We start from the raw sequence: 20,924 nt of genomic DNA on the forward strand, positions 1-20,924 counted from the left end.
TAATTGAAGGATAAATAAACTGTTCATCAGGTGAAAGTTGGTCTGAAGGTTGATTTTACTTGTTATAGCAATTACTTAACATGTCAAATCTCTCTCTCTCTCTCTCTCTCTCTTTTTATAGCTTTTATTTAGAATGATGTGTGGATGTGTGATTTCATGTCATTAAGCATTATGAAAAGCATCAATCACTGAAATTTTACTTCACTGTTTGTTTCTCGCCATGTAATAAATGAGAAAAAGCAATCCTTCGCCATAATTTGTCCCGGAAATGGCCTGCTGTATTTCTTTCAATATTGTAGCTATTTTGTATTAACACCATTAATAATAAGTCTACTGTAGCTATTTTGTATTAACACCATTAATAATAAGTCTACGTGACATATTTAGAAAACTATAATGTGGTTCACGTAAGTCAAACCATCAATTCTTTCTTAGTTTTCCTCTGTAATTAAGAAGAAAGTGGCAATTTCCCATTGCTTAACATAGGATAGGACAATGTTTTCGGTGTAAGTTGCGATCGTAAGCTCCGCCCATTGGCTTCACTTTTTAAGTACAGCGGGATAAGTGTGTGCCGCCTTCCTCAATCTAATCTCCTTGTTTACAACTGATTTTCGGGATTCTTATAATAAAAAAATAATAAAAAAAAATAAATATATAAAAAAAAAAAAAATTTCCAATTTTTCAATGCAGATCCATACCTGAACGCAAAATCGATAAAAGATTTCCCTTTAAGTTCACAGCAATTCAATAAGTATTTGGAGAATACTAATTATATAAAACTTATGTATCTGTAGAAAAATTAATTTTATAAATATCTTCTTTTAAAGTGAAATATTTCAGTATCTATGTTGCATTCCTTGGAGCTACAAAACTTCTTTTTTTTTATACCATGTGGGTTTTTCACAGGCATTTATGGGCTAAAGGGGATACTTTTCTGGGGTACCTCCTATCTGAAAGCCCACCCGCTAGGAAACCGTTGCCCCAAGTGAGGAAGCCCAACCTACACTCGGACCATGGACAGGATTCAAACCCGTGCGCTTGGAGACCCCTCGGACCCCAAAGCACACATGGTTCCACTGTACCACGGCGGCTCTTATATAGCTGTTCAGAGTTTACATGGATTCTTCTTTACGTAAAGGACACATTCTAATAATCAGAGAAAAGGATTTAATTTTTTTTCAAAAATTTCATGCTTGAACAAAAAATTTAACAAGTTTTGCGATACAAGATTATCCTCTAAGATTAATGACAATTCAACAAGTAAATATACAAAGAATAATATTTATATAAAAAGCATGTATCCATTGAATTTTTCAAGTACAATGGAGACTCAATACTCAAACGTCTAAATACTCGAAAGCAAAATTTTGATTTAATACTCGGGGGGGGGAAAAAAAAAAAAAACTGTCGAACGCACCGTGATCGAACGTTCACACACGTGGTTGTAAGCAAAGGCTCCCTGAGGTCCCCCTTCCCCCTCCGGTATTACCGTAATACCGGTATACCGGATGCCGGTGTGCATCCCTTGTCCTGCCGCAGTTTGGAGAAAAGCAACATTCTTTTACGATGGTACCAAAGAGGCTTATTAGTGATGAAATAAGGAATCTGGTGAAACTGCAAGTGTTAATGAGCCACAGCACTCCATTTGTGGATTCACAGGAATCACGTACACCAGAAACTACAAAGATATTTTCATCCCTCAGCGACCTCCCTCCTCTTCTAAGTTATCCATCACCAGCCTTCACATACGGTATGCACAAATCAAAATTGTAAAAAAATACATTCAAATTTACATAAACTTGAGATTTTGCTAAGATTGGAACGAAATACCTGATTTATAGGTATCAATAGTCGAACTTTTAAATACTCGAACAGCCATTTGGAACGAATCATGTTCGAGTATTGAGTCTCCACTGTAACTTCATTTTATTATCAAGTTAAAAATTGTCATTATTTATGCTGCATTCCTAGCAACTCAAAAAATATTTTATAACCATTTATAAGACTTCCTCTTTAAGTAGAGAACACATTTTAATTTTTTACAGGAAAATATTTGAATTAATTTTTTTCCATTTTTGTTTATTTTTTTAATGCCAGTAGTTTCATATCCATGCTGTATTCCTAGGAACTCAGAAACACTGTATAACTCTTTATAAAGGTTCTTATTCTTTATAAAGGTTCTATTAATCAGAGAAAATAACTGGAATAATTTTTTCCAATTTTCAATATCGCAAGCTTTACAATCCTTGAGTTTAGTGCTACATCTAAAAAAAGACAAGTACATAAGTGCCAAAATTGAGGAGGGTGATTTCTATTTATTCACTTATTTATATATTTTAGTTTATTTTAGTTTATTTATTTATTTGTATATTTTTTTTGTGTGTTCATGCTATCTTGATCATCTTATCTCGTTTGTCAACAAGGTTTGATTTCACGATGAAACTATGAATTCACAGTGCTCTGGAAATCCTGAGCTGCAATTTTCAGTGTTTTTTGACTCTTAAAAAATTCTTTGGCCAGTACTTATAATAACACAAATAATAACAAACATAATGAAGCAGTTAAAAAGACAACTATGCAGACAAGTTTACAGAAGAAAACCAAATTTCTTGAAGTCTTGTCAAGATGAGCTCATAGTCCGAGATAACTTCCTAAACTAGTGACAAGTAGAAACAATTACATGTGAAGCAGATTTCTGTCAATGTTTGTCCTCCAATATATAAACTATGATCTTTTATCAGGCTTCTCATATATGCATAGTCTCATTAATTTCACTGATTTAACGAACTACACACTGTCACCACAGGAAAAAAATAATAAAATAAATAAAATAAAATAAATAAAAATAAATAAATAAATAAATAAATAAATATATATATATATATATATATATATATATATATATATATATATATATATATATATATATATATATATATATATATATATGAACTATACAGTTACCACATAGGAAAATAAAATAAAAAATAAATATATAAATGAAAAAGTGTGAAGTGAGGTTTAGGCAGAAAACCTTGGGTGTAGAGGCATAAATATATCTGACCCAGAGAGAAGGCCTCCATAATGATCTTATGAAGTCATAACAAAGACATTTAAAATTACCCATGATAAAAATTTTTGTCATAAAAATATTAATTTTTGCAAATTGAAGCAACACTTACTAGTATGAACTGGATTACAGAATACAATTGACAGAACTACACAATATTTGACTCAAAGAGAGGAACATCTGCCAAGACCCTTTCAAAGCCAAACCGCTCCAAGTTGATGGTCTCGTAGCCGCCATACATTATGCACTCCATGACCGCCCGGCCAATGCCTGGTGCCTGCTGGATGCCTGCAAAATACAATACAAGATTTCCTAGACATATTACATATTACAGAAATATATCTCATTTACCTATTAGAACATAAGATCATAAGACAATAAGAAAAGCTGCACACACACACACAATGTAAATATAAACATGAGCCCCAGGCCAAGGGAGATCATTGAAATACATTTAGGATTACATGACCTGGTAGGATTCATCAGGAACAGGGAATTTTCTTGATTCAAGGAGGAAAGAACTAATATGCGAAGGGTCATCACAGTGGAAAAGGAGATGAAATGTCTGAGAGAGATGATCGCTATGGTATTCAAGAAACAGGAACAACTGATCACGGAAAACAAGAAGCTGCGGGAGAAATGTGACAAGCTAGATAATAAAGTTAAAATGAACAATGAGATGAAGAAAATTCTGGCTGAAATAAAAAGGGAGAACAGTGCCCTTAAAGGCAAATGTGAGAATTATAAACTGGAATTACAAGGATTACAGGATAAGCTAAACACTAGTGTGGGGACAGGAAAAGGGAAACACAATTGGTAAATATAATGAGGGGACTAAAAGACCACAAAATGTTAAAATGAGATCACAAGAAGGGATAAAAGAAATTTTGGCGAGGTCTGCAAAGCTGGCTGGTAAGGCAGAATATGAAAATATCTGGATAAAGAGAGAAATGAATCAGAAAGAAAGGGAAAAAGAGAGAGGGCTAAGAAATGAAGCTAAGGAAAAGACTAGAGAAGGATGGAGAATGAGAAGAAATTCTACTGGAGAGTGCTAAACATTTAGAGTCATGCATGTACACATAGATGAATTTATATCAGGAAGCTTTGAAGTGGGAGATTATATGTTCCTTTTCTTTAATTTTTTCTTTTTTTGCCCTTGGTTGGCCCTCTTCCCTACATAAAAAAAAATATAAGTATTGAGATAAAAACTTTTTGGCCATCTATGAGATTTTCCTTTAACCCATTTGTTTAATTAATTTATCAATTTTGTGTAAATTTACCTGCACTCTTCATAAAAAAGAATGGAGCAGAATACTAAAATATCAACTGGGAATAATTACAAACAAAAATTTCTAGTTAAAAAAAAAAAAAAAAATGAATACAAATAAAAAGTATCCTGCTTACCTCACTCATGCTTTTGGAATACAAATTATTCCTCCGACATTTGGCAATTTAGAATACATAAGTTTACATTTCCTCCATGTCACCAGGATCAATTAGATAGGTTAGAAGCAAGGTCTAGATGGCCTTCACTAAGAGCCTTGCATTCCCAAATATATATAAAAAGAGCAAAACAAGTAATGTTTCCTTATATTCCTCCTTTTTATGATAAACTTTTATGTCATTATGTTATACTTTTCATATGAAGTTGCCTTTAATCAATACAATAATCTTATACATAATTCTTCTTTTCACTTCTCAATGTGATGTCCCCGGGGTCCTTTTGAAAAATTAAACATTGTGTGGAACCATTACAGAGAAGTAAAATAAAGGCTTAAGATAACAAAATCATGCTCACAAGAGGTGCGCAATAAATCAGAACTTGATAAACTTGAGTGAAGCATGAACAATTTACCTGCAAGTGGCTGAGTCACTCCTCCAGGAAGTGTGAGGGCTGGTGAATGCATGGCATTAGGTAAATATACATCAAACTAATACTTTTAACCTTATTTCCCTCATTCCTGAGATAATGTATACTTCATATTAACTTCAATACACTCCATCTTTTCATGCATCTTTTTTACAAAACTTAAAGAGAGTAAAACTGCATACACAAGCATAAGAGAAATAAATGTACAATAATGCACATTGCATTCATGATATACGTACTAATATATTCTTAAATACGCAAAAGTAAAGGGAATGTTGGAGTCGTATTTTATGCACTTTTAAAAGCAGATGAATATATTCTACATTGGTTACACTCCTCCAGAACTTAGCCTAAACTCCATTATGCCTTACCATGGCCACTGAAACCACTGGCAATCATGAAGTTGGAGAAGAGAGGATGAAGTCCAATGATACCATTCTGGTCGAAGGCATTGTAGTCGTAGTAGCCAGCCCAGGAACTGTGGAGCTAAGTAACAAAAAACAGATACATAAATGGTTACTTATTAAGAATATAGAACCAAGAAAGATGATGGGTAACAAAATAAATAATCTATTTATCTATACCTGACACCTGTTCTAAAGAATTCCTCTCCCAACATGATGGTCATAATCAGCTTCCTTGAGGCAACATCTAACACATAAATATGCAGTGGAAGAACAAATCCAAGACATTATGACCACACTAAGTCCATATAAGAATGATTTATCTAGTGCTTACATTATTAACAAAGACTGGTGCCCAATGGCTGGTTGGGGAGACATCTCACTGTCCTAGAAAGAATGCCAGTAATTTTTGCCTCATACCAAACGTAATTATATTTAAATGAGAAGGATGCCATACACTGTCCAAAACAGGTTCTATAGCTGCCCAAACAGCCATCCCCCCAAAATATAAAGTGAAAAAGGAACATAATGGAAACGTGAAAATTTCAAACAACTCATGGACAAAATGCACAGAGCTCAATGCTAGTCATCACTCACTTACAAAAACTGAGCTGTCACTTGGAGACAAATCAATACAGTACTCATGAATCCTCATCACTACTTGGAAAATAGGCAAAAGGACCACAATTTGGGAGGGGAAGAAGCAAGAAGGAAAAAAAAAATAAAATAAATAAATAAAATAAAATTAAATTAAATTAAATAAATAAATAAATAATAATAATAAAAATAAAAAAATAAAATAATAATGATAAATAAACAAAATAAAATATGTAAATAAGTAAATCATAAATATATATGAATTAATAAAAAAATCCTTTCATTAGTCAGAATTTGACAATTCATTCATTTTTTATCATTAATCAAAAATAAGTCATTTCCTTTTTGTGCCATTGATCTAAGCATATTTAACTAATCCAAATTCTTTCTTTCTTTTTTCTTTCTACAGCAAAGCAAAGGGGATTTTAGTTCACATCATAATTTGCATCACCTACAGTATTCAAATGTCAGGGCAAGATTTAACAGTTCTTTGTAAGCTTTGTAAGTCTTTCAGGCCAACTATGATGATGACAATGTTAAAAGTTTGGTCTCATTACATGTACCTTCAACTTTTCAAATGCAGGGACTCTCTGGGCAATGGTTAGCCACACATTGTCATTAAAAAAGCTATAGTCAACATCTAGGTCATCCACATTTGGCTCTTTGTCCTCAGGTGGTGACTGTCCACAAAGGTACAGGCCTCCCAAGCCTTCTCGTCGGAAGTATGTCCCATTGGGGTCAACCAATAATGGTGACTGAAGGCCTGGACCATCGGGGGCATGGACGCAATACACATAACGCTTTCTGCAAAACAGATATAAAAATACAATACTTATCACACATGTACATATTTATTGTTACTACCTATAATGCCAATAGTAGGAAAGTGGGATCCATACAAGATGAAAGCACAAAATTCGTCAATATAATGTGCAAAAGTTAGGATGTTAAGAATTAAGGACTCAGAATGAAACGTGAGATTCATGAAGCTCAGATACTATAAAACTCAGGGGGATGTGAATACTGTATGAGGAAGAAAGAATATGGATAACTTATTTATAAATAATGAGACAGAGAATATAATAGACTACCAGATAAGACATACATACAAGCATACAAACACAAAGAAAATAGACTCCAACTTATATTCCAGCATGATCCTTATATCAAATCAACTACACTTAGCCCTCGGCTATCATGCCCAATTGGGGCCGAAATAGCCGTGCCATAGCCGAAAACGCAATAGCCAAATTGATCTTGGCGGGAAGGTGGTTTTGGCCAATGAGCACTCATATATCCCATGATGTCATGGCTGGGCGCGTGATAGTAGGCATCTGAGGTCGCAATAATGAAATTTTAGCAGCTTTTCATGGGTGCGTGATAGCAATAAAGCGCGATAGCTGAAGTCGCGATAGCCAAGGGTTGACTGTACATTAATTTTAAGGAACAGACAGGAAATCAATATAACCCTGCATTATCCATCATACAAGGACCATTAACTCTTAGTGTTCTTAGAGACACATGCAAAACTGGTAGCCTAAACTTCCTCTAAGCAATCACAGAATTCCAAGCTGGTAGCAACACTCTGTTTTTTAAGAGCAAATAATATCATGGAATTCATCCTTTGAAGAAAACCATAACAGCAACAAAAACACAAGAAAAATGACACACCTGGGCTCAATAGGGATAGGTACACTGAGGATGCCATGCCCCTCCCCTATCCCTGCCATGCGGCCAAGCTCTCCTGTCCACGCCCCACTGGCTGCCACCAGGATGGCAAAGTTGATGGTGCGAGTCTCTCCGCTGGGCAAAGTCACCTGAAATCATGAATTATCAGAAAAAAAGTAAATAAATCAACAAGCACTAGAAAACAGATTGAGATATTGAAGGCTAACACAAAAACACTCACTTTACTAAGGTGTCTGTATCTTCAACCCAAAGCATGAGAGAGAGAGAGAGAGAGAGAGAGAGAGAGAGAGAGAGAGAGAGAGAGAGAGAGAGAGAGAGAGAGAGAGAGAGAGAGAGAGAGAGAGAGAGAGAGAGAGAGATCTGACATTGGAAATCTATGAATAAATAAATAAATAGATTGCATAATAAAACACTTCATAAACTAAATTCCTGATGCCTCTGGTACTTAATAGTTCCATGTACAATGTCTGTCAGCTCCACATCTTATATTCTAACACACCAAGGTTCCTGACAATTAAATATTATCTTGATGAAGGAAATTAAGAGCAGCATGTAAGTTATCGACAATCTCACCTCAGCAGCAGTGATACGTTTGATGTTTGACTGTTGTGTTCCCTCCAGAATTACGTCATCCATGGTCTCTTCACTAAAGCCAGTCACTTTGCCACTGATGTACTGTGTCCCAAGAGAAATGGCTTTTCGTTGAAGGCCAATCAGCAAACTCCACGGATCAAACCTTTATTAAAGTTGTGAAGGAGATGCAAGGTTGAAGTGGCATGCAAAACCAATTACAGAAATATTAATCTAAATTCTGTGTCTGTCTTACAAACTTGATTATTTTCTTGTCCATTCTACTCACAAGTTTCATAACCTTGTGCATCAAGTGATTCTTGTCACCATGCACCCTTTAATGCTTGAAATATCTGGAATATGATGAAGTGTGTATCACCTGCTAGAGCACATCAAATTCAGAATGCGAAAAAAGTAAAAAAAAAAAAAAAAAAAATCAACTAGTGGAGATGTAGTACCATGGTACAATAACTGTCTCTCGTTATTGTACCATGGGTAGTACAGTATCATATAAAAGTAATTTCTAAAATATTATAGCACAAATAAAATAAGAAACTCCTCTGTACTCACCAGCCTTCATTTTCTCTGCCCAAAACTCCTGCTGCAACACCAGAAACATTCAGCCACGGATACATTTTGGAAAGCTCTGACTTAGTGAGGAAGGACACTTTTGCTCCCATGTCTCTGAAGAAATAACACAATGTCAATTACAAAAAAATGTTCAACACTGGCAGTCACAGAGGACAAACTTATTTCAAACCAATTACCAACAAATCAGCCACCACTCATGAAGGGAGCAGCAATTAAAATGTTTCTATTCAAATACATACCTCATATATATGTATTATAGTAAATCAAAACTTCCTACATTAATTCTTTAATGTAACACAAAATTTGATAGCATTGTCATTCACCTGTGGTTTTCTCTTACTACTATACAGGAAGATCCCAAGTCCCGATAAGTATTCTGTTCATAAGTAGATTGAGTAGTTATGGGAATATCACACACTCTCATCTCATATCCACAACCCACAGAGCCGTAACCTTTTAAAAGACATACATACATCTGTAATTCAAAATTTTGTCTGAGCTGCTCATATCCTTCTTCTGATGCCAACGTCAGGTAGCCATTGGGATTAAATTGAATGTCTGGGGTGTCCAAGCCCTCCACCGCCAGCAGCTCAGGACTATTGCGCAGGAACTCCATCCCATACATGGAGAGCTCAATGTTCTCTGGGATGCTAAACTGCTGCCGGATGCCACCCACTGAAAGCACTGTGGAGGCCTTCTTGTACTGCACACACCAGTGGGAGAGGAAGCTACAATTAGGCCATACAAAGCATCTATTCCTGGCTACCTGTTAGTCACAATATTCTTGGTTGTACTGCTCAACAATGTTTCTCAATGACCTATGCATTTGCACATTTTACAAATCAACAAAATAATTCAACAATAATGCTGTATTAATGATAGTGTCACCTTATCTTATGTCATACTACATATGTAATATAAAAAAAATTGATCACAGTAAATAACTTTATCTAAAGTGATCTCTATGAAATAAATTAGGTGATAGATTTATCAATCTATATAAAAAATATTAACCTAAATGTCAAGAGATATCTAAGAAAATATAAGAAAACTAGAAAACTATACATAAAATAACATGCTTCTGCTTCTGTTATGCAAAGATGTGAATACTGATTCCTTGGTAGAAAAGATGTGTTTTAGTCTTCAAGTCTAAGCAGTGAAGCTTACTGTAAGCTTACTGTGATGTTGCAGAGCAAAGAGAGAATTCATAACTTACACCTGGGTCTTCCTCCACCACCACCACATTGAGTCCACCTCGTGCCTTTTCTTTGATGTGGTAGGCAATAGATGATCCCATGGCACCTCCTCCCACCACTAGCACGTCACAATGAGATGGCCATATATTTTCTTCCACATCTCCACTACTGGGCTCAAAACCATATATATTTTTGGATGCTGGTTTTGCATTAGCTTCTGCATTGCTCTGTGCTTTCTTTGCTATGTCCTCAATGAATTTCCTACGCTTTTTATAATAGCTTACAACATCATCTTTTAATATTCCAAAAGTCCTCTCAAATGGATTTGAGTATTCATGCTTTCGAAACTTCTGTTCCACCTTTCCCTCTTCTGTACCAAAATCCTCACTGTCCTTTTCACTCTTGTGAGTCTGGCATGAGAGTGATAAACTGCACCTTGAGTTGGCAATTTGTTGTGATGAGCACACTCTACAAAGTTTACCGACATTGGCCCTTAATCTTCTAAGGACACCACAAGAAGAAATAAATGCAGGCAACATTTTAGTGGAAAATATTATAATTTTTTCTCAACACTTTTATGAACTTTCAATGTATTTATATTATCATTTCCTTTTCCTTATAGATGGAGGCATCTTCACTAAGTCTCTCATGACCTGCAAAGAAAACAGTGATTTAGGACATAACCAGTTCATATCTTCCTTCACCTATCATGACTTGCTTCATTCCAACATACGTATCCTCTCCTTCTCTATTCATTCTCCTTCCCTATTGACCTACCAGTTTCCTCTTTGTATCTATTTATTCACACTCTCATTACTACTACTACTCTTTTACTACCACTACTCTCTCTCTCTCTCTCTCTCTCTCTCTCTCTCTCTCTCTCTCTCTCTCTCTCTCTCTCTCTCTCTCTCTTTCTCTCTCTCTCTCTACTGATCTACCCAAATATCTTCCTCTTGCTCATCAGTACTCTATCACTGCTCCCTTTCCAATATATCTTTGACTCTTATAATTTTCTTCTATCTCTTTCTTTACCCCTTCATCTTCTCTGCTCTATACTCTTGCTCTCAATTTCATGATCCCCTATTCCTGAGACATAAAATTTAAGGTTTTCACAATGATAACTGGCTAAATACCAGACCTTATTATCAAATATTTTAAGAAAGAAGATGGACTGCAGCACCTCATATTTTCCTAACACACCATGGTTGATCTAAACTTCTAAAGGTTTCAGCTGTGAGAGGAACACTATGGACTGAACCTGCTTGCAGGATACTCAAGGTGAGTGACTTGTTATGAACTGAGCAAAGATTATCACCATCCCAAATGGAGTTACTTGAAAACTATCCATTTGCAATGAAAATTATGTAAAACATCAATCAGTTCACTACGTGTCGAGCACCAGAAAAACATAAACCACAATCAGAAAATTGTTGGTTGTGTGAAACCATAAATTGATCCTATAATAGTGGTTCTTAACCTTTTTTTCATGAAGAACCCTCTGATTCATAAGACCATCTTCCTGAACCCACAGTAATCTGACATCAACCCAAATGTTAATTTAGTTACTGACACAAACTCAAATGCAATGGCATACTGCAAATAATGTTAGTAGATCATCCATTTTCTTGTGAACTCCAGGTGGTCTGCACATCCCTGGCTGAGAACCTGTCCTATAACTACCAAGATCAGTGAGAAACATTGAAAAGGTCTGTATATTCAAAATAAGACTGAAAACATTTATATTTAGTGGTTACTGATCTTTGATACAACACTAACTGAGAACTATGCTATGAAATGTGATTTGTAGTATATGTGTATCTATACAAATATGTATTGGATAATTTCAGCAATACATTATTGTCTATTATTAGGTAATATATATTTCTTTTAAATATTCCATTATATCTAGTATTAGTGATTTTGAAATTGTTATATATACCCAATAATGGGCTGATTTCAAAGAAATCTTAGTTTCAAGAGGAAACCAATAATAAAGTGGTCTAAACCACTGCAGATGACATAAGATGATGTCAAAACGTTTGGAATATAAGATGGTGCTCATTGCTGCCTTTATTATTGGTTTTCTCTTGTAATATATACATACTAATTTTCAATATCTGTTTGACACTCAAGTCCCTGTAGAGCACCACAGGTTGGTAGAATGGGAACAGAAATTAGAAGCAAGAATATAATTCCCGAAAGAGCAAAAATCTGAACACTGCCTGGGTCTCCTAATTCTCTGCCACCTTGTATATATATAAACGCTGCTTTCCTGATATCTAATATTAAGGTGCCATTGTTCAGATATATTACTGTCCTGTATGTGTAAGAGGCTTTAACAAGTAGTTAATGCTGCCCTACGGTGGCACGTGCAGGGCAGGACACAGCGGATAGATAGATAGATAGATGTAAGATGCGCTATTGCCTTTGCAACAGCAGCGCAATTTTCTTTTCTTGCTTCAGGGCTGGGTCAGGGCTAAGTCACTCTTTGTTTTTCTAGTTTTCCAAAGTTCTTCCACATACAGTGTATATTTTTCTATTTCACCTTCACTTACTGGGTTGAACAAAAGAACTTTTTCTAATATGGTGTCTTCTGTAATTGCATATCTGCAGCGTATGTCTTTTAGTCCTTGGCAGTGTAATAAAAAGTGTTGTAGTGTTTCACTTTCTCCTTCCTGGCAGATGTCAAACTTTTCCTCCCCTCCACTAAACCTCTTCCTCCAGTTTAGTTGTAAAGAATTAGTTTGGCACCTGAACAATAATTTAGATTTAAATGTATTATCATATATGTTTTCTTCCTTGATTTCTTTTTTATTCATAAAGTACATATTCAACGTTGATTTTCCTTCCATTCCTGCCCTCCATTTCCTTTCTCCCCATATCCTTACTCTCTCCTTTATGTTCTCTTCAGTCATTTCATTTAATTCTTCCATATTGCTTATGTTGACTTGTTTCATATACCCCTCTTATTATTCTAAGCCACTGACTTCCTTTACTATTTTCCTTCATTTCTTGTATTATTTCCCTTAATAAATCATTATTTCCTTTCAATACATGTTTTGCATAGCATAATTTAATTTTTATATCTTTCTTCCATGGTGGCACTTCCTACTTCTCCTCGTAATACCTCTACTGCCACATAATTTGGTGCTCCTAAAATATGCCTCCAAACTTTATTTTCTCTTCTTTGTAGTTGTTCCAGTTCTGTTTTATTCCAGTCCACTACTGCTCCTCCTGTGAGTACACTTGGCAACACTACACTCTTCCAGTATGTTTTTCCTATTAAAATTTTATTACATGATCTTGCCGCCACTGCAAAAGCTAAGTTTGACATTTTTCTTGCCAATTCAATTTTCATTTCTTTATATGTCTTCATATGCTTTATTTCTTCTGTAATCCTTATTCCTAGATATTTAATTTTTTTTACTACCTCAATATCCTTTATCTTTTCTGGTTTAGGTTCTTTTCTATTAATAATCAAACATTAGCTCTTTTGTATATTGATGTTCAGCCCACATTCAGCAGAAGTCTCTGTCACTAAAGTTATCATCTGCTCCATTTCTTTCCTGCTGTTTGATAATAGAAGCCCGTCATCTGCATAGAACAATACTGGAATGTATAGTTGACTGTTTTTAAATCCCATGTGGCTTTCATTTATCTTTTTAATAATATGATTAACAAGTAGCACAAAGAGCAGTGGGGATCCTGTACACCCTTGTCGTATGCCACTGCTTACTGTGACATCCCCAACTTTCCTCTGGCCCAAGAACATCTGTTTTGTCATTTGTGTATAGTGTTACTATAGTGTCTATTATCTTGGGGTTGCATTCATAGTATTTTAACACCTTTATTAACTCTTTTCTGTTTACGGAATCAAAGGCTTTTTCAAAATCTATAGCTGTAATTACTAGTTCCTGTTTCCTTTGTTTGCTATTTTCTATGCAATAGTTTAAAATGAATAAATTATCCTCTAGTCGTCTGCCTTCTGTAAATCCTGCTTGCAATACGTTTATTTCTCCAAGTGACTTAATGTGTTCCAAGAGTTTTCCTTTAATTAAATTCATAGTAAGCTTATAGTTGGTATTTGTTAGGCTATTGGTCTGTGCTCTTTTACTTTTGGCTTATTTGTTTTGGCAATCATTACTGTTTTTGATATCTTCCATTCGTCTGGTACTTCATTTTTATTTATGACATGATTTAGGCAAATTGTTAAGGCTTGCAAACACGTTGGATTTTCTTTAAACCATTTTAATATTTCTCCTTTTATCTTATCTGGACCTGGTTGTTTTCTACTTTTTATTTTACTTAGTGCACTTTTCACATCTTCTTCCCTCCATCCATCCCACCCCATCATTGCTTTACCTTGCTGCCACATTACTGTACCTTCTAAACTATCCATATGTTCCAGTATTTGTTTGGGGAAATATTGTATTCGGTCATCAGCAGTGTAGTTAATCATTAATTTTCCTGTACCATCAGGTTCCAAATTTCCTCTTAGTGCATCATAGTGTTCTTTTAAGTTTTCTGGTATTAGTGTTATTTCATTTCTCCTTCCGTACACTATTCTAGGGGTTCTTTCTCTCCTTCTTATCTCAGCAGTATATTCTTCTTTAATTTGCTCATTCCATTCTTCATTAATCTCATTTGGGTGCTTTCTGTATATTGTATTCCAATATTCTACCATTTTTTCTAGCAATACATCCCAGTCTATCCTGTTCCCTACCTCATCATAAACTGCAATTTCCTTTTCCTCCTTTTGGTTAACTCCCCTTAATTTATTTTTCATATTCCACATTTTCTTTCCAGAATCCTTTGCTTCTTTAATTTCTTTAGTAATCTTTTTCTCATGTATAGTCATTTCATCCCTTATTCTCTGTTGTACTTTCCTTTTGTTTATTGTACAATTCCTCATAATGCTCTCTTTCGTTTATATTGCTTGTATTTCTTTTCAGCCTATTATTTTTTTTTCTTAATTTAATTTCTCTCCGAATCTCTCCAGTCATCCATACTGGTTCTTCGACTGTCTTATTACCTAAAAAAGTTACCTTTTTCCTATATTTCTTCTTAAGGGTTATGTCTGCATTATCTTTTATTAGCATTTCTAGTTTTTTCATATCTATATTTTCTCCCCTACCATTTATTTCTTCTATGTCATCCTGCATTTTTTTCAAGAATTGCTCCTTTAATATTTCACAGTCTGTTTTATAATACTCTCTCTCCAAAACTTCTGTTCGTTTCCCTTCTTGGTTTGTATCTATATTGAATACTGACTCTAATAAACAATGATCAGACAAATCAAATATACCTTTTTCTTCATCAATGACCATAGTTTCAAAATACTTGTACATAGATTCATTACCTAACATGAAGTCAATTGCACTTCCTGTTTCCTTGCCTCCTTGTTATCTCCCCTTCACATTTCTGATCACCATTTAATAGTATCATATTCCATTTTTCCATAATATCTAAAACTAATTTTCCATTATAATTTAAAGGTTGTGGTCCTATAAATCCAAGATGTTCATTGAAGTCTCCTAATAAAATAACCATCTCCTCGTCTTGGACTTTTTCAAGTTCTTCTCCAATTTTCTTTATTATTTTTCCATTACGTTCTTTATCAGACACATCTATATATGTAAGTAGCATAATTATCACAACATTCCTTATTTTAATTTCTACTTTCAAAATATCAGTTATCACATTCCTTTTCATAAATATCACAGCCATCACGCTCATACATCAACACTGATAGTCCTCCTCCTTTTTTATCATTCATATCTCTCATTTTTTCCACACACATTACTCCTTTTGGGAAATCCACCTTCTTATACTTCTGTTGTGTTTCTACCAAACATACAATGCAACATTCATTCATCTCCTCTTTCAATAGTTCTTCCACTTCCAAACTTTTTGTTCTTGTTAATCCCTGTATATTTATTAGATTTACTTTCACTTCTCTTTTAAGATCCTTACCTAAAAAATTTTCTGCAGAAGTTTTCTGCACTTGATATACCATCCTGTTTCTCCATTCTCCTTTTTCACTTTCAGTTCCTCTCTCAAGTTCTTATCTGTCTCTCGTTCTTTTTTGGTCATATCAGGGGCTATCATAATGCTTTTTAATCTCTCACTCTCTGCATTCCTTAAGTTTTTTTGCCTTCTTCAGTATATCAAATTTCTCTGTAACATACCTTAATCTTACTAACAAAGGTCTAGGCTTTGGTAACTGACCTCTGCCATCACCTATCGCATTCCTCTTACCAAGTCTTATTGCCTTTTCTATTTCCACATTTCTCACTCCCACTCCTATTTCAAATACTTCATTGCATCTCTCCTTGTCGTCCTGTTCTCTCTCATTACCTTGTTCCTTATCGGATTCGTGAACCCCATACAAGACAAGGTTATTAAGCCTATTCCTTTTATCTTCTTCTTCTCTAACAACTTCTAAAACTTTTTCTGAAATTTCTTTCTATATTTACTCCCTTTTCTATTGATTCTACTTTACTTTCCAGTGCCAGCAGTCTCTCTTGTAATTCCTCATTTTTAATCTTTAGGATCATATTCTCTTCTTTTAATTCTCTCACCATTGTTTTCATCTCTCTTTGTTGCCCTCTGCACATCCTACAGTTCCATGCAACTATATCCCTTAGCTCCACAATCTTCTCATACTCCTTTGCGGTCACCTGTTCAAAGCCGCAATGGAACCACCGATCACAGACCTCACACATAAGACCATTTTGATTCCCTCTCACCTTCACTTTACAGGTTCCACAATTATCATTCTCTCCCTGCTGTATCACTTCTTCCTCTTTACCTTCCCGAGACCTATCACTTAGGTTTTTCCCTCCATTGTTGGCCTTCGTGGCCTCACAAGTCCTGCATATCTCTTCGGTGTTTATCTTTCCATCATAACATAACATATAACATAAATAATAGGATAACAAAGGGCCACCAAGGCCCATCTAGGTTATCCTGTATCAGTCGCACAGCGACCTCGTCATCAGTACTTAAAGATACACTTACAAGTACACAATACATTATATACTAATTCTAAATATTTGGCCAATTAACAGGGCTAAGTCCTGCAGTGAACTCCTCTACAATCTGTGATCCCCATACATGGGGATCATGTCTTGTTTAACTATAGTAAATTTCTTATAAAAACTATCATGCAGCACTATACATAATTATAAATCTAATAAATTTAAGTGTTTATCTAATCTGTTTTTAAACATTGTCAAACTAGTGCTATTTACAACCCTCTCTGGCAATGCATTCCAGAAGTCTACCACCCTATGACTAAAGAAATATTTTCTTATATCTAACCTGCAGCCTTGCTTTCTAATCTTCCTGCCATGATTTCTAGTCCTACTTCCCTCCTCTAAGGTAAAGAAAGATCTCACATCTATGTAGTTTGTATCTGAGAACATTTTAAATAACTCTATCATATCCCTCTTATACATCTCCTCTCAAATGAAAACATGTTTAATTCCTTTAATCTATCTCTATACTCCAGGTGCTTTAATGCTGGTATCATCCTAGTTGCTCTTCTCTGAACTGCTTCTAACATGTTGATATCCTGCCTATAATGGGGTGACCAGGCCTGTATGCAATACTCTAAATGGGGCCTAACATAGGAATTATATAAGCTACGCACCACTTCCTTACTTTTATAACTAACATTTCTATTTATAAAACCCAGGATCCTATTTGCCCTATTTCTTGCTTCTAAACATTGCTTTGAAAATTTCATAGTCCTGTCTATCACTACTCCTAAATCCTTTCCTTCCTCTACTGCCTCTAGCCAACATCCCTCCATCTCATAGCTAAAGTTTGTGTTGTCTTTACCTAAATGCATAACCTGACACTTTTCAGAATTAAACTCCATCTGCCACCTGTCTGCCCATGCTATCAGCCTGTCCAGGTCTCGTTGTATTCTGTAATTGTCCTTTTCACCCTGTACTGCACATGCTATCTTAGTATCATCTGCAAACTTTGATACTTTGCTACTAATTCCTATATCTAAATCGTTAATGTACACCAAGAAAAGAAGAGGTCCTAGCACTGATCCTTGGGGTACCCCACTAACCACTTCCTTCCACTCAGACATTGCCCCATTTAATACTACTCTCTGTTTCCTATCAGAAAGCCATTCACTAATCCAATCAACTAACCTACCCCCTATCCCATGTAGTCTCAATTTGTACACTAGCCTCCTATGCGGTACCTTATCAAACGCCTTGCTAAAATCTAGATATATAACATCTATGCTATTTCCATCATCTAACTCCTTGGTAATATATTCTAAGATATCGAGCAAATTTGTAAGACAGGACCTCCCTGATCTAAAGCCATGTTGGGTATCTCTAATTAATCTATTCTCATTTAAATGCTCCCAAATACTACCCTTAATGATTTTCTCTAATATCTTACATACTATACTAGTTAAACCGATCGGTCTATAATTATTCGCATCATCCTTCCTACCTTTTTTTAAATATTGGTGTAACATTAGCTAACTTCCAGTCCTGAGGTATCTCAGCAAACCTAAGTGATCTTTCAAAGATTAACTTAAGTCAAAACCACATCTTCTTTGCTCCTCTCCCTCCTTCTTTATACATGATTCACTTGGTACTTTACCACTTATAGTCGTAATTTCCGTATAAACAACCAGGCTTTAGCCCTGAACCGCCAGCCGCAGCTCCTCCAACCACTTCAAACTGGCTTTTCGGCCAAGGACAGCCGGTGCGGCGGTGTCGTCTGTTTGTTTACAAGTGTGTCGACATATACTATATTTAACGGTATCACAACAAGAACGGTCAACATAAAGGCGGTATCACACTAGCAATTTTTCGGTCGATTAATGCGATTTCCGTCGATTTTTCAACGTTCCGCATGAACTTATCGCCAGACGATGGGGATCGTTTCCGTCTGCAAATTTTCCGCCTTTGTTTACATACCAAGACCAAGACCACAAGACTTGCCGCGTCTCCTCAACCTGCTTCTACGTGCACCGGTTCTACCACTAACCATGAACGCATCCATGCACGCTTTTTGGCTTGTTTAGCTCGTCTAAATTTCGTAATACACGGTATTACGTCCAGAGTAGCATATCTTTGCCGCAGCGTGGCCTCCATGTTTATGTTTACATTGTGTTGGCGGAAAGTGACAACGAAACACCGTTTGTGTGACAGGCCGCAGCCAAAATATTGTCGATTTTCTGAAAAACGACGGAAAAAGTACTAGTGTGACACCGCCTTAAGTAGCATATTAGCATTTGAATAAATGTATGATAAATAGCATAAGGGAATGTAGAAAAACGGATTTTTTAACGGTAATATGAAAAATTAGAAAACAAATACTTCACAGATACTGGCAAAATAGAACAACGTCAATTCATATGGACATTGGTCACATGATGGTACAATCGTCTGTTCCAACGAAAATTACTTACTAAGAATGAGCACATGCGAAAACCGGAGGGAAAAAGGGTAAAAGGCAAAATAATAATAACAAATAAATTAATAAATAAAATAGTATACTGTACAGCCTACGCCTCTCTCTCTCTCTCTCTCTCTCTCTCTGCAACATGTTTGGGGGGTGGTCGGCATGACCCAAGGATTCTCTATAATTCCTATATATAAGTATATAAGTATATATATATATATATATATATATATATATATATATATATATATATATATATATATATATATATATATATATATATATATATATATATATATATATATATATATATATATATATATATATATATATATATATATATATATATATATATATATATATATATATATATATATATATATATATATATATATATATATATATATATATATATATATATATATATATATATATATATATATATATATATATATATATATATATATATATATATATATATATATATATATATATATATATATATATATATATATATATATATATATATATATATATATATATATATATATATATATATATATATATTATGAGTATTTGATAATCAAGATTTTGAATCTTGTAAAACCAACAAAATAATAATTGCAATAAGGTGAGCTCTTTTTAACCGTGCATTTTGATATTCCTGTATATGTCAATTATGACATTAAAACATCAGTGTTCCTACACTCATACACATACTTGGAACACAACACTTTGTAGACCATTGATGGTCTTTGAATATGGTTCTTTGAAACATCCTTCTTGCTCACTTAGAAAGCTATAATTCTGGTTGTGATAATCTTGCAGTAGTCTACTTTTCATTATATGCAAGTCCTATGTACAACCTTTCTTCTGTTAATAATTATAATCACTGTTTTTTACCTTCTACCAAAGAAGCTTGAGTGTGAGTACCTTGGCTTCAACACCACCACCACCATCACAGTGCTTCTACTGCTGCTTCTTACTGCACTTTTACACCCTTCTGACTGTGGCCCCAATCCCAGGCAATTGTTCCCATCTAGCCACTTACTTGCACATCAGCCTTGCCTTCAGGCTAGACTTCATCTCTCTCTCTCTCTCTCTCTCTCTGCAGCATTAACAATGATTTATATTCTCTAGTACTGTTGTATCAATAAAAAGCAACATCAACATAAAGAGAGAGAGAGAGAGAGAGAGAGAGAGAGAGAGAGAGAGAGAGAGAGAGAGAGAGAGAGAGCTGCCAAGTAACAAACATTACCAGTGATATTGCCTAATTCTCCTAGATAGCATGAATTACAACACATTTGACCTTGTGTGTAGCCTTGACATAACAACTCTAATGCTAGAGCTGGCCTGTTGCTGTTCTTTTAATTAAACTTAAAGTGCACTACCATATGAGAAACTGAAAGTGTAAGCAATCTGTCACGTACAACAGCAGTTTTAAAATGTATACCTAAAATATAAAATAACCTCACCTGTACATGCTAGTGGGC

General features: G+C 34.9%; 1 protein-coding gene across 5 annotated transcripts; it reads right to left on the minus strand.

Moving 5' to 3' along the window:
- Positions 1–1,150: 1,150 nt before the first annotated feature.
- Positions 1,151–20,453, minus strand: LOC123513877 (FAD-dependent oxidoreductase domain-containing protein 1-like). 5 transcript variants are annotated; one of them, XM_045271317.1, is made up of 10 exons: positions 20,335–20,453; positions 10,008–10,640; positions 9,265–9,494; positions 8,771–8,884; positions 8,204–8,366; positions 7,613–7,758; positions 6,505–6,745; positions 5,312–5,426; positions 4,926–4,964; positions 1,151–3,358 (listed from the first exon to the last, which is right to left on the minus strand). In XM_045271317.1, exons 2-10 carry the CDS (start codon positions 10,524–10,526, stop codon positions 3,219–3,221), a joined length of 1,707 nt encoding a protein of 568 aa, XP_045127252.1. In that variant the 5' UTR covers positions 10,527–10,640; positions 20,335–20,453; the 3' UTR covers positions 1,151–3,218. The 5 variants fall into 5 exon arrangements, with proteins under 5 accessions (XP_045127252.1, XP_045127253.1, XP_045127256.1 ...); XM_045271318.1 differs by lacking the exon at positions 20,335–20,453 and adding an exon at positions 18,625–18,927; XM_045271321.1 differs by lacking the exon at positions 10,008–10,640 and having other exon boundaries at positions 20,335–20,436.
- Between the last annotated feature and the right edge of the window lie 471 nt (positions 20,454–20,924).

This window comes from Portunus trituberculatus, chromosome 37 (assembly GCF_017591435.1).
Source record: "Portunus trituberculatus isolate SZX2019 chromosome 37, ASM1759143v1, whole genome shotgun sequence".
Classification (NCBI taxonomy): Eukaryota; Metazoa; Arthropoda; class Malacostraca; order Decapoda; family Portunidae; genus Portunus; species Portunus trituberculatus.

Coding starts and splice junctions, on each gene's coding strand:
- LOC123513877 (XM_045271317.1), bottom strand. CDS start 10,526: ATGTTGCCTGCATTTATTTCTTCTTGTGGTGTCCTTAGAAGATTAAGG. Junction 9,495..10,007: donor TGGTGGAGGAAGACCCAGGT/GTAAGTTATGAA, acceptor TGGTGTGTGCAG/TACAAGAAGGCCTCCACAGT. Junction 3,359..4,925: donor AGTGACTCAGCCACTTGCAG/GTAAATTGTTCA, acceptor TGTATTTTGCAG/GCATCCAGCAGGCACCAGGC.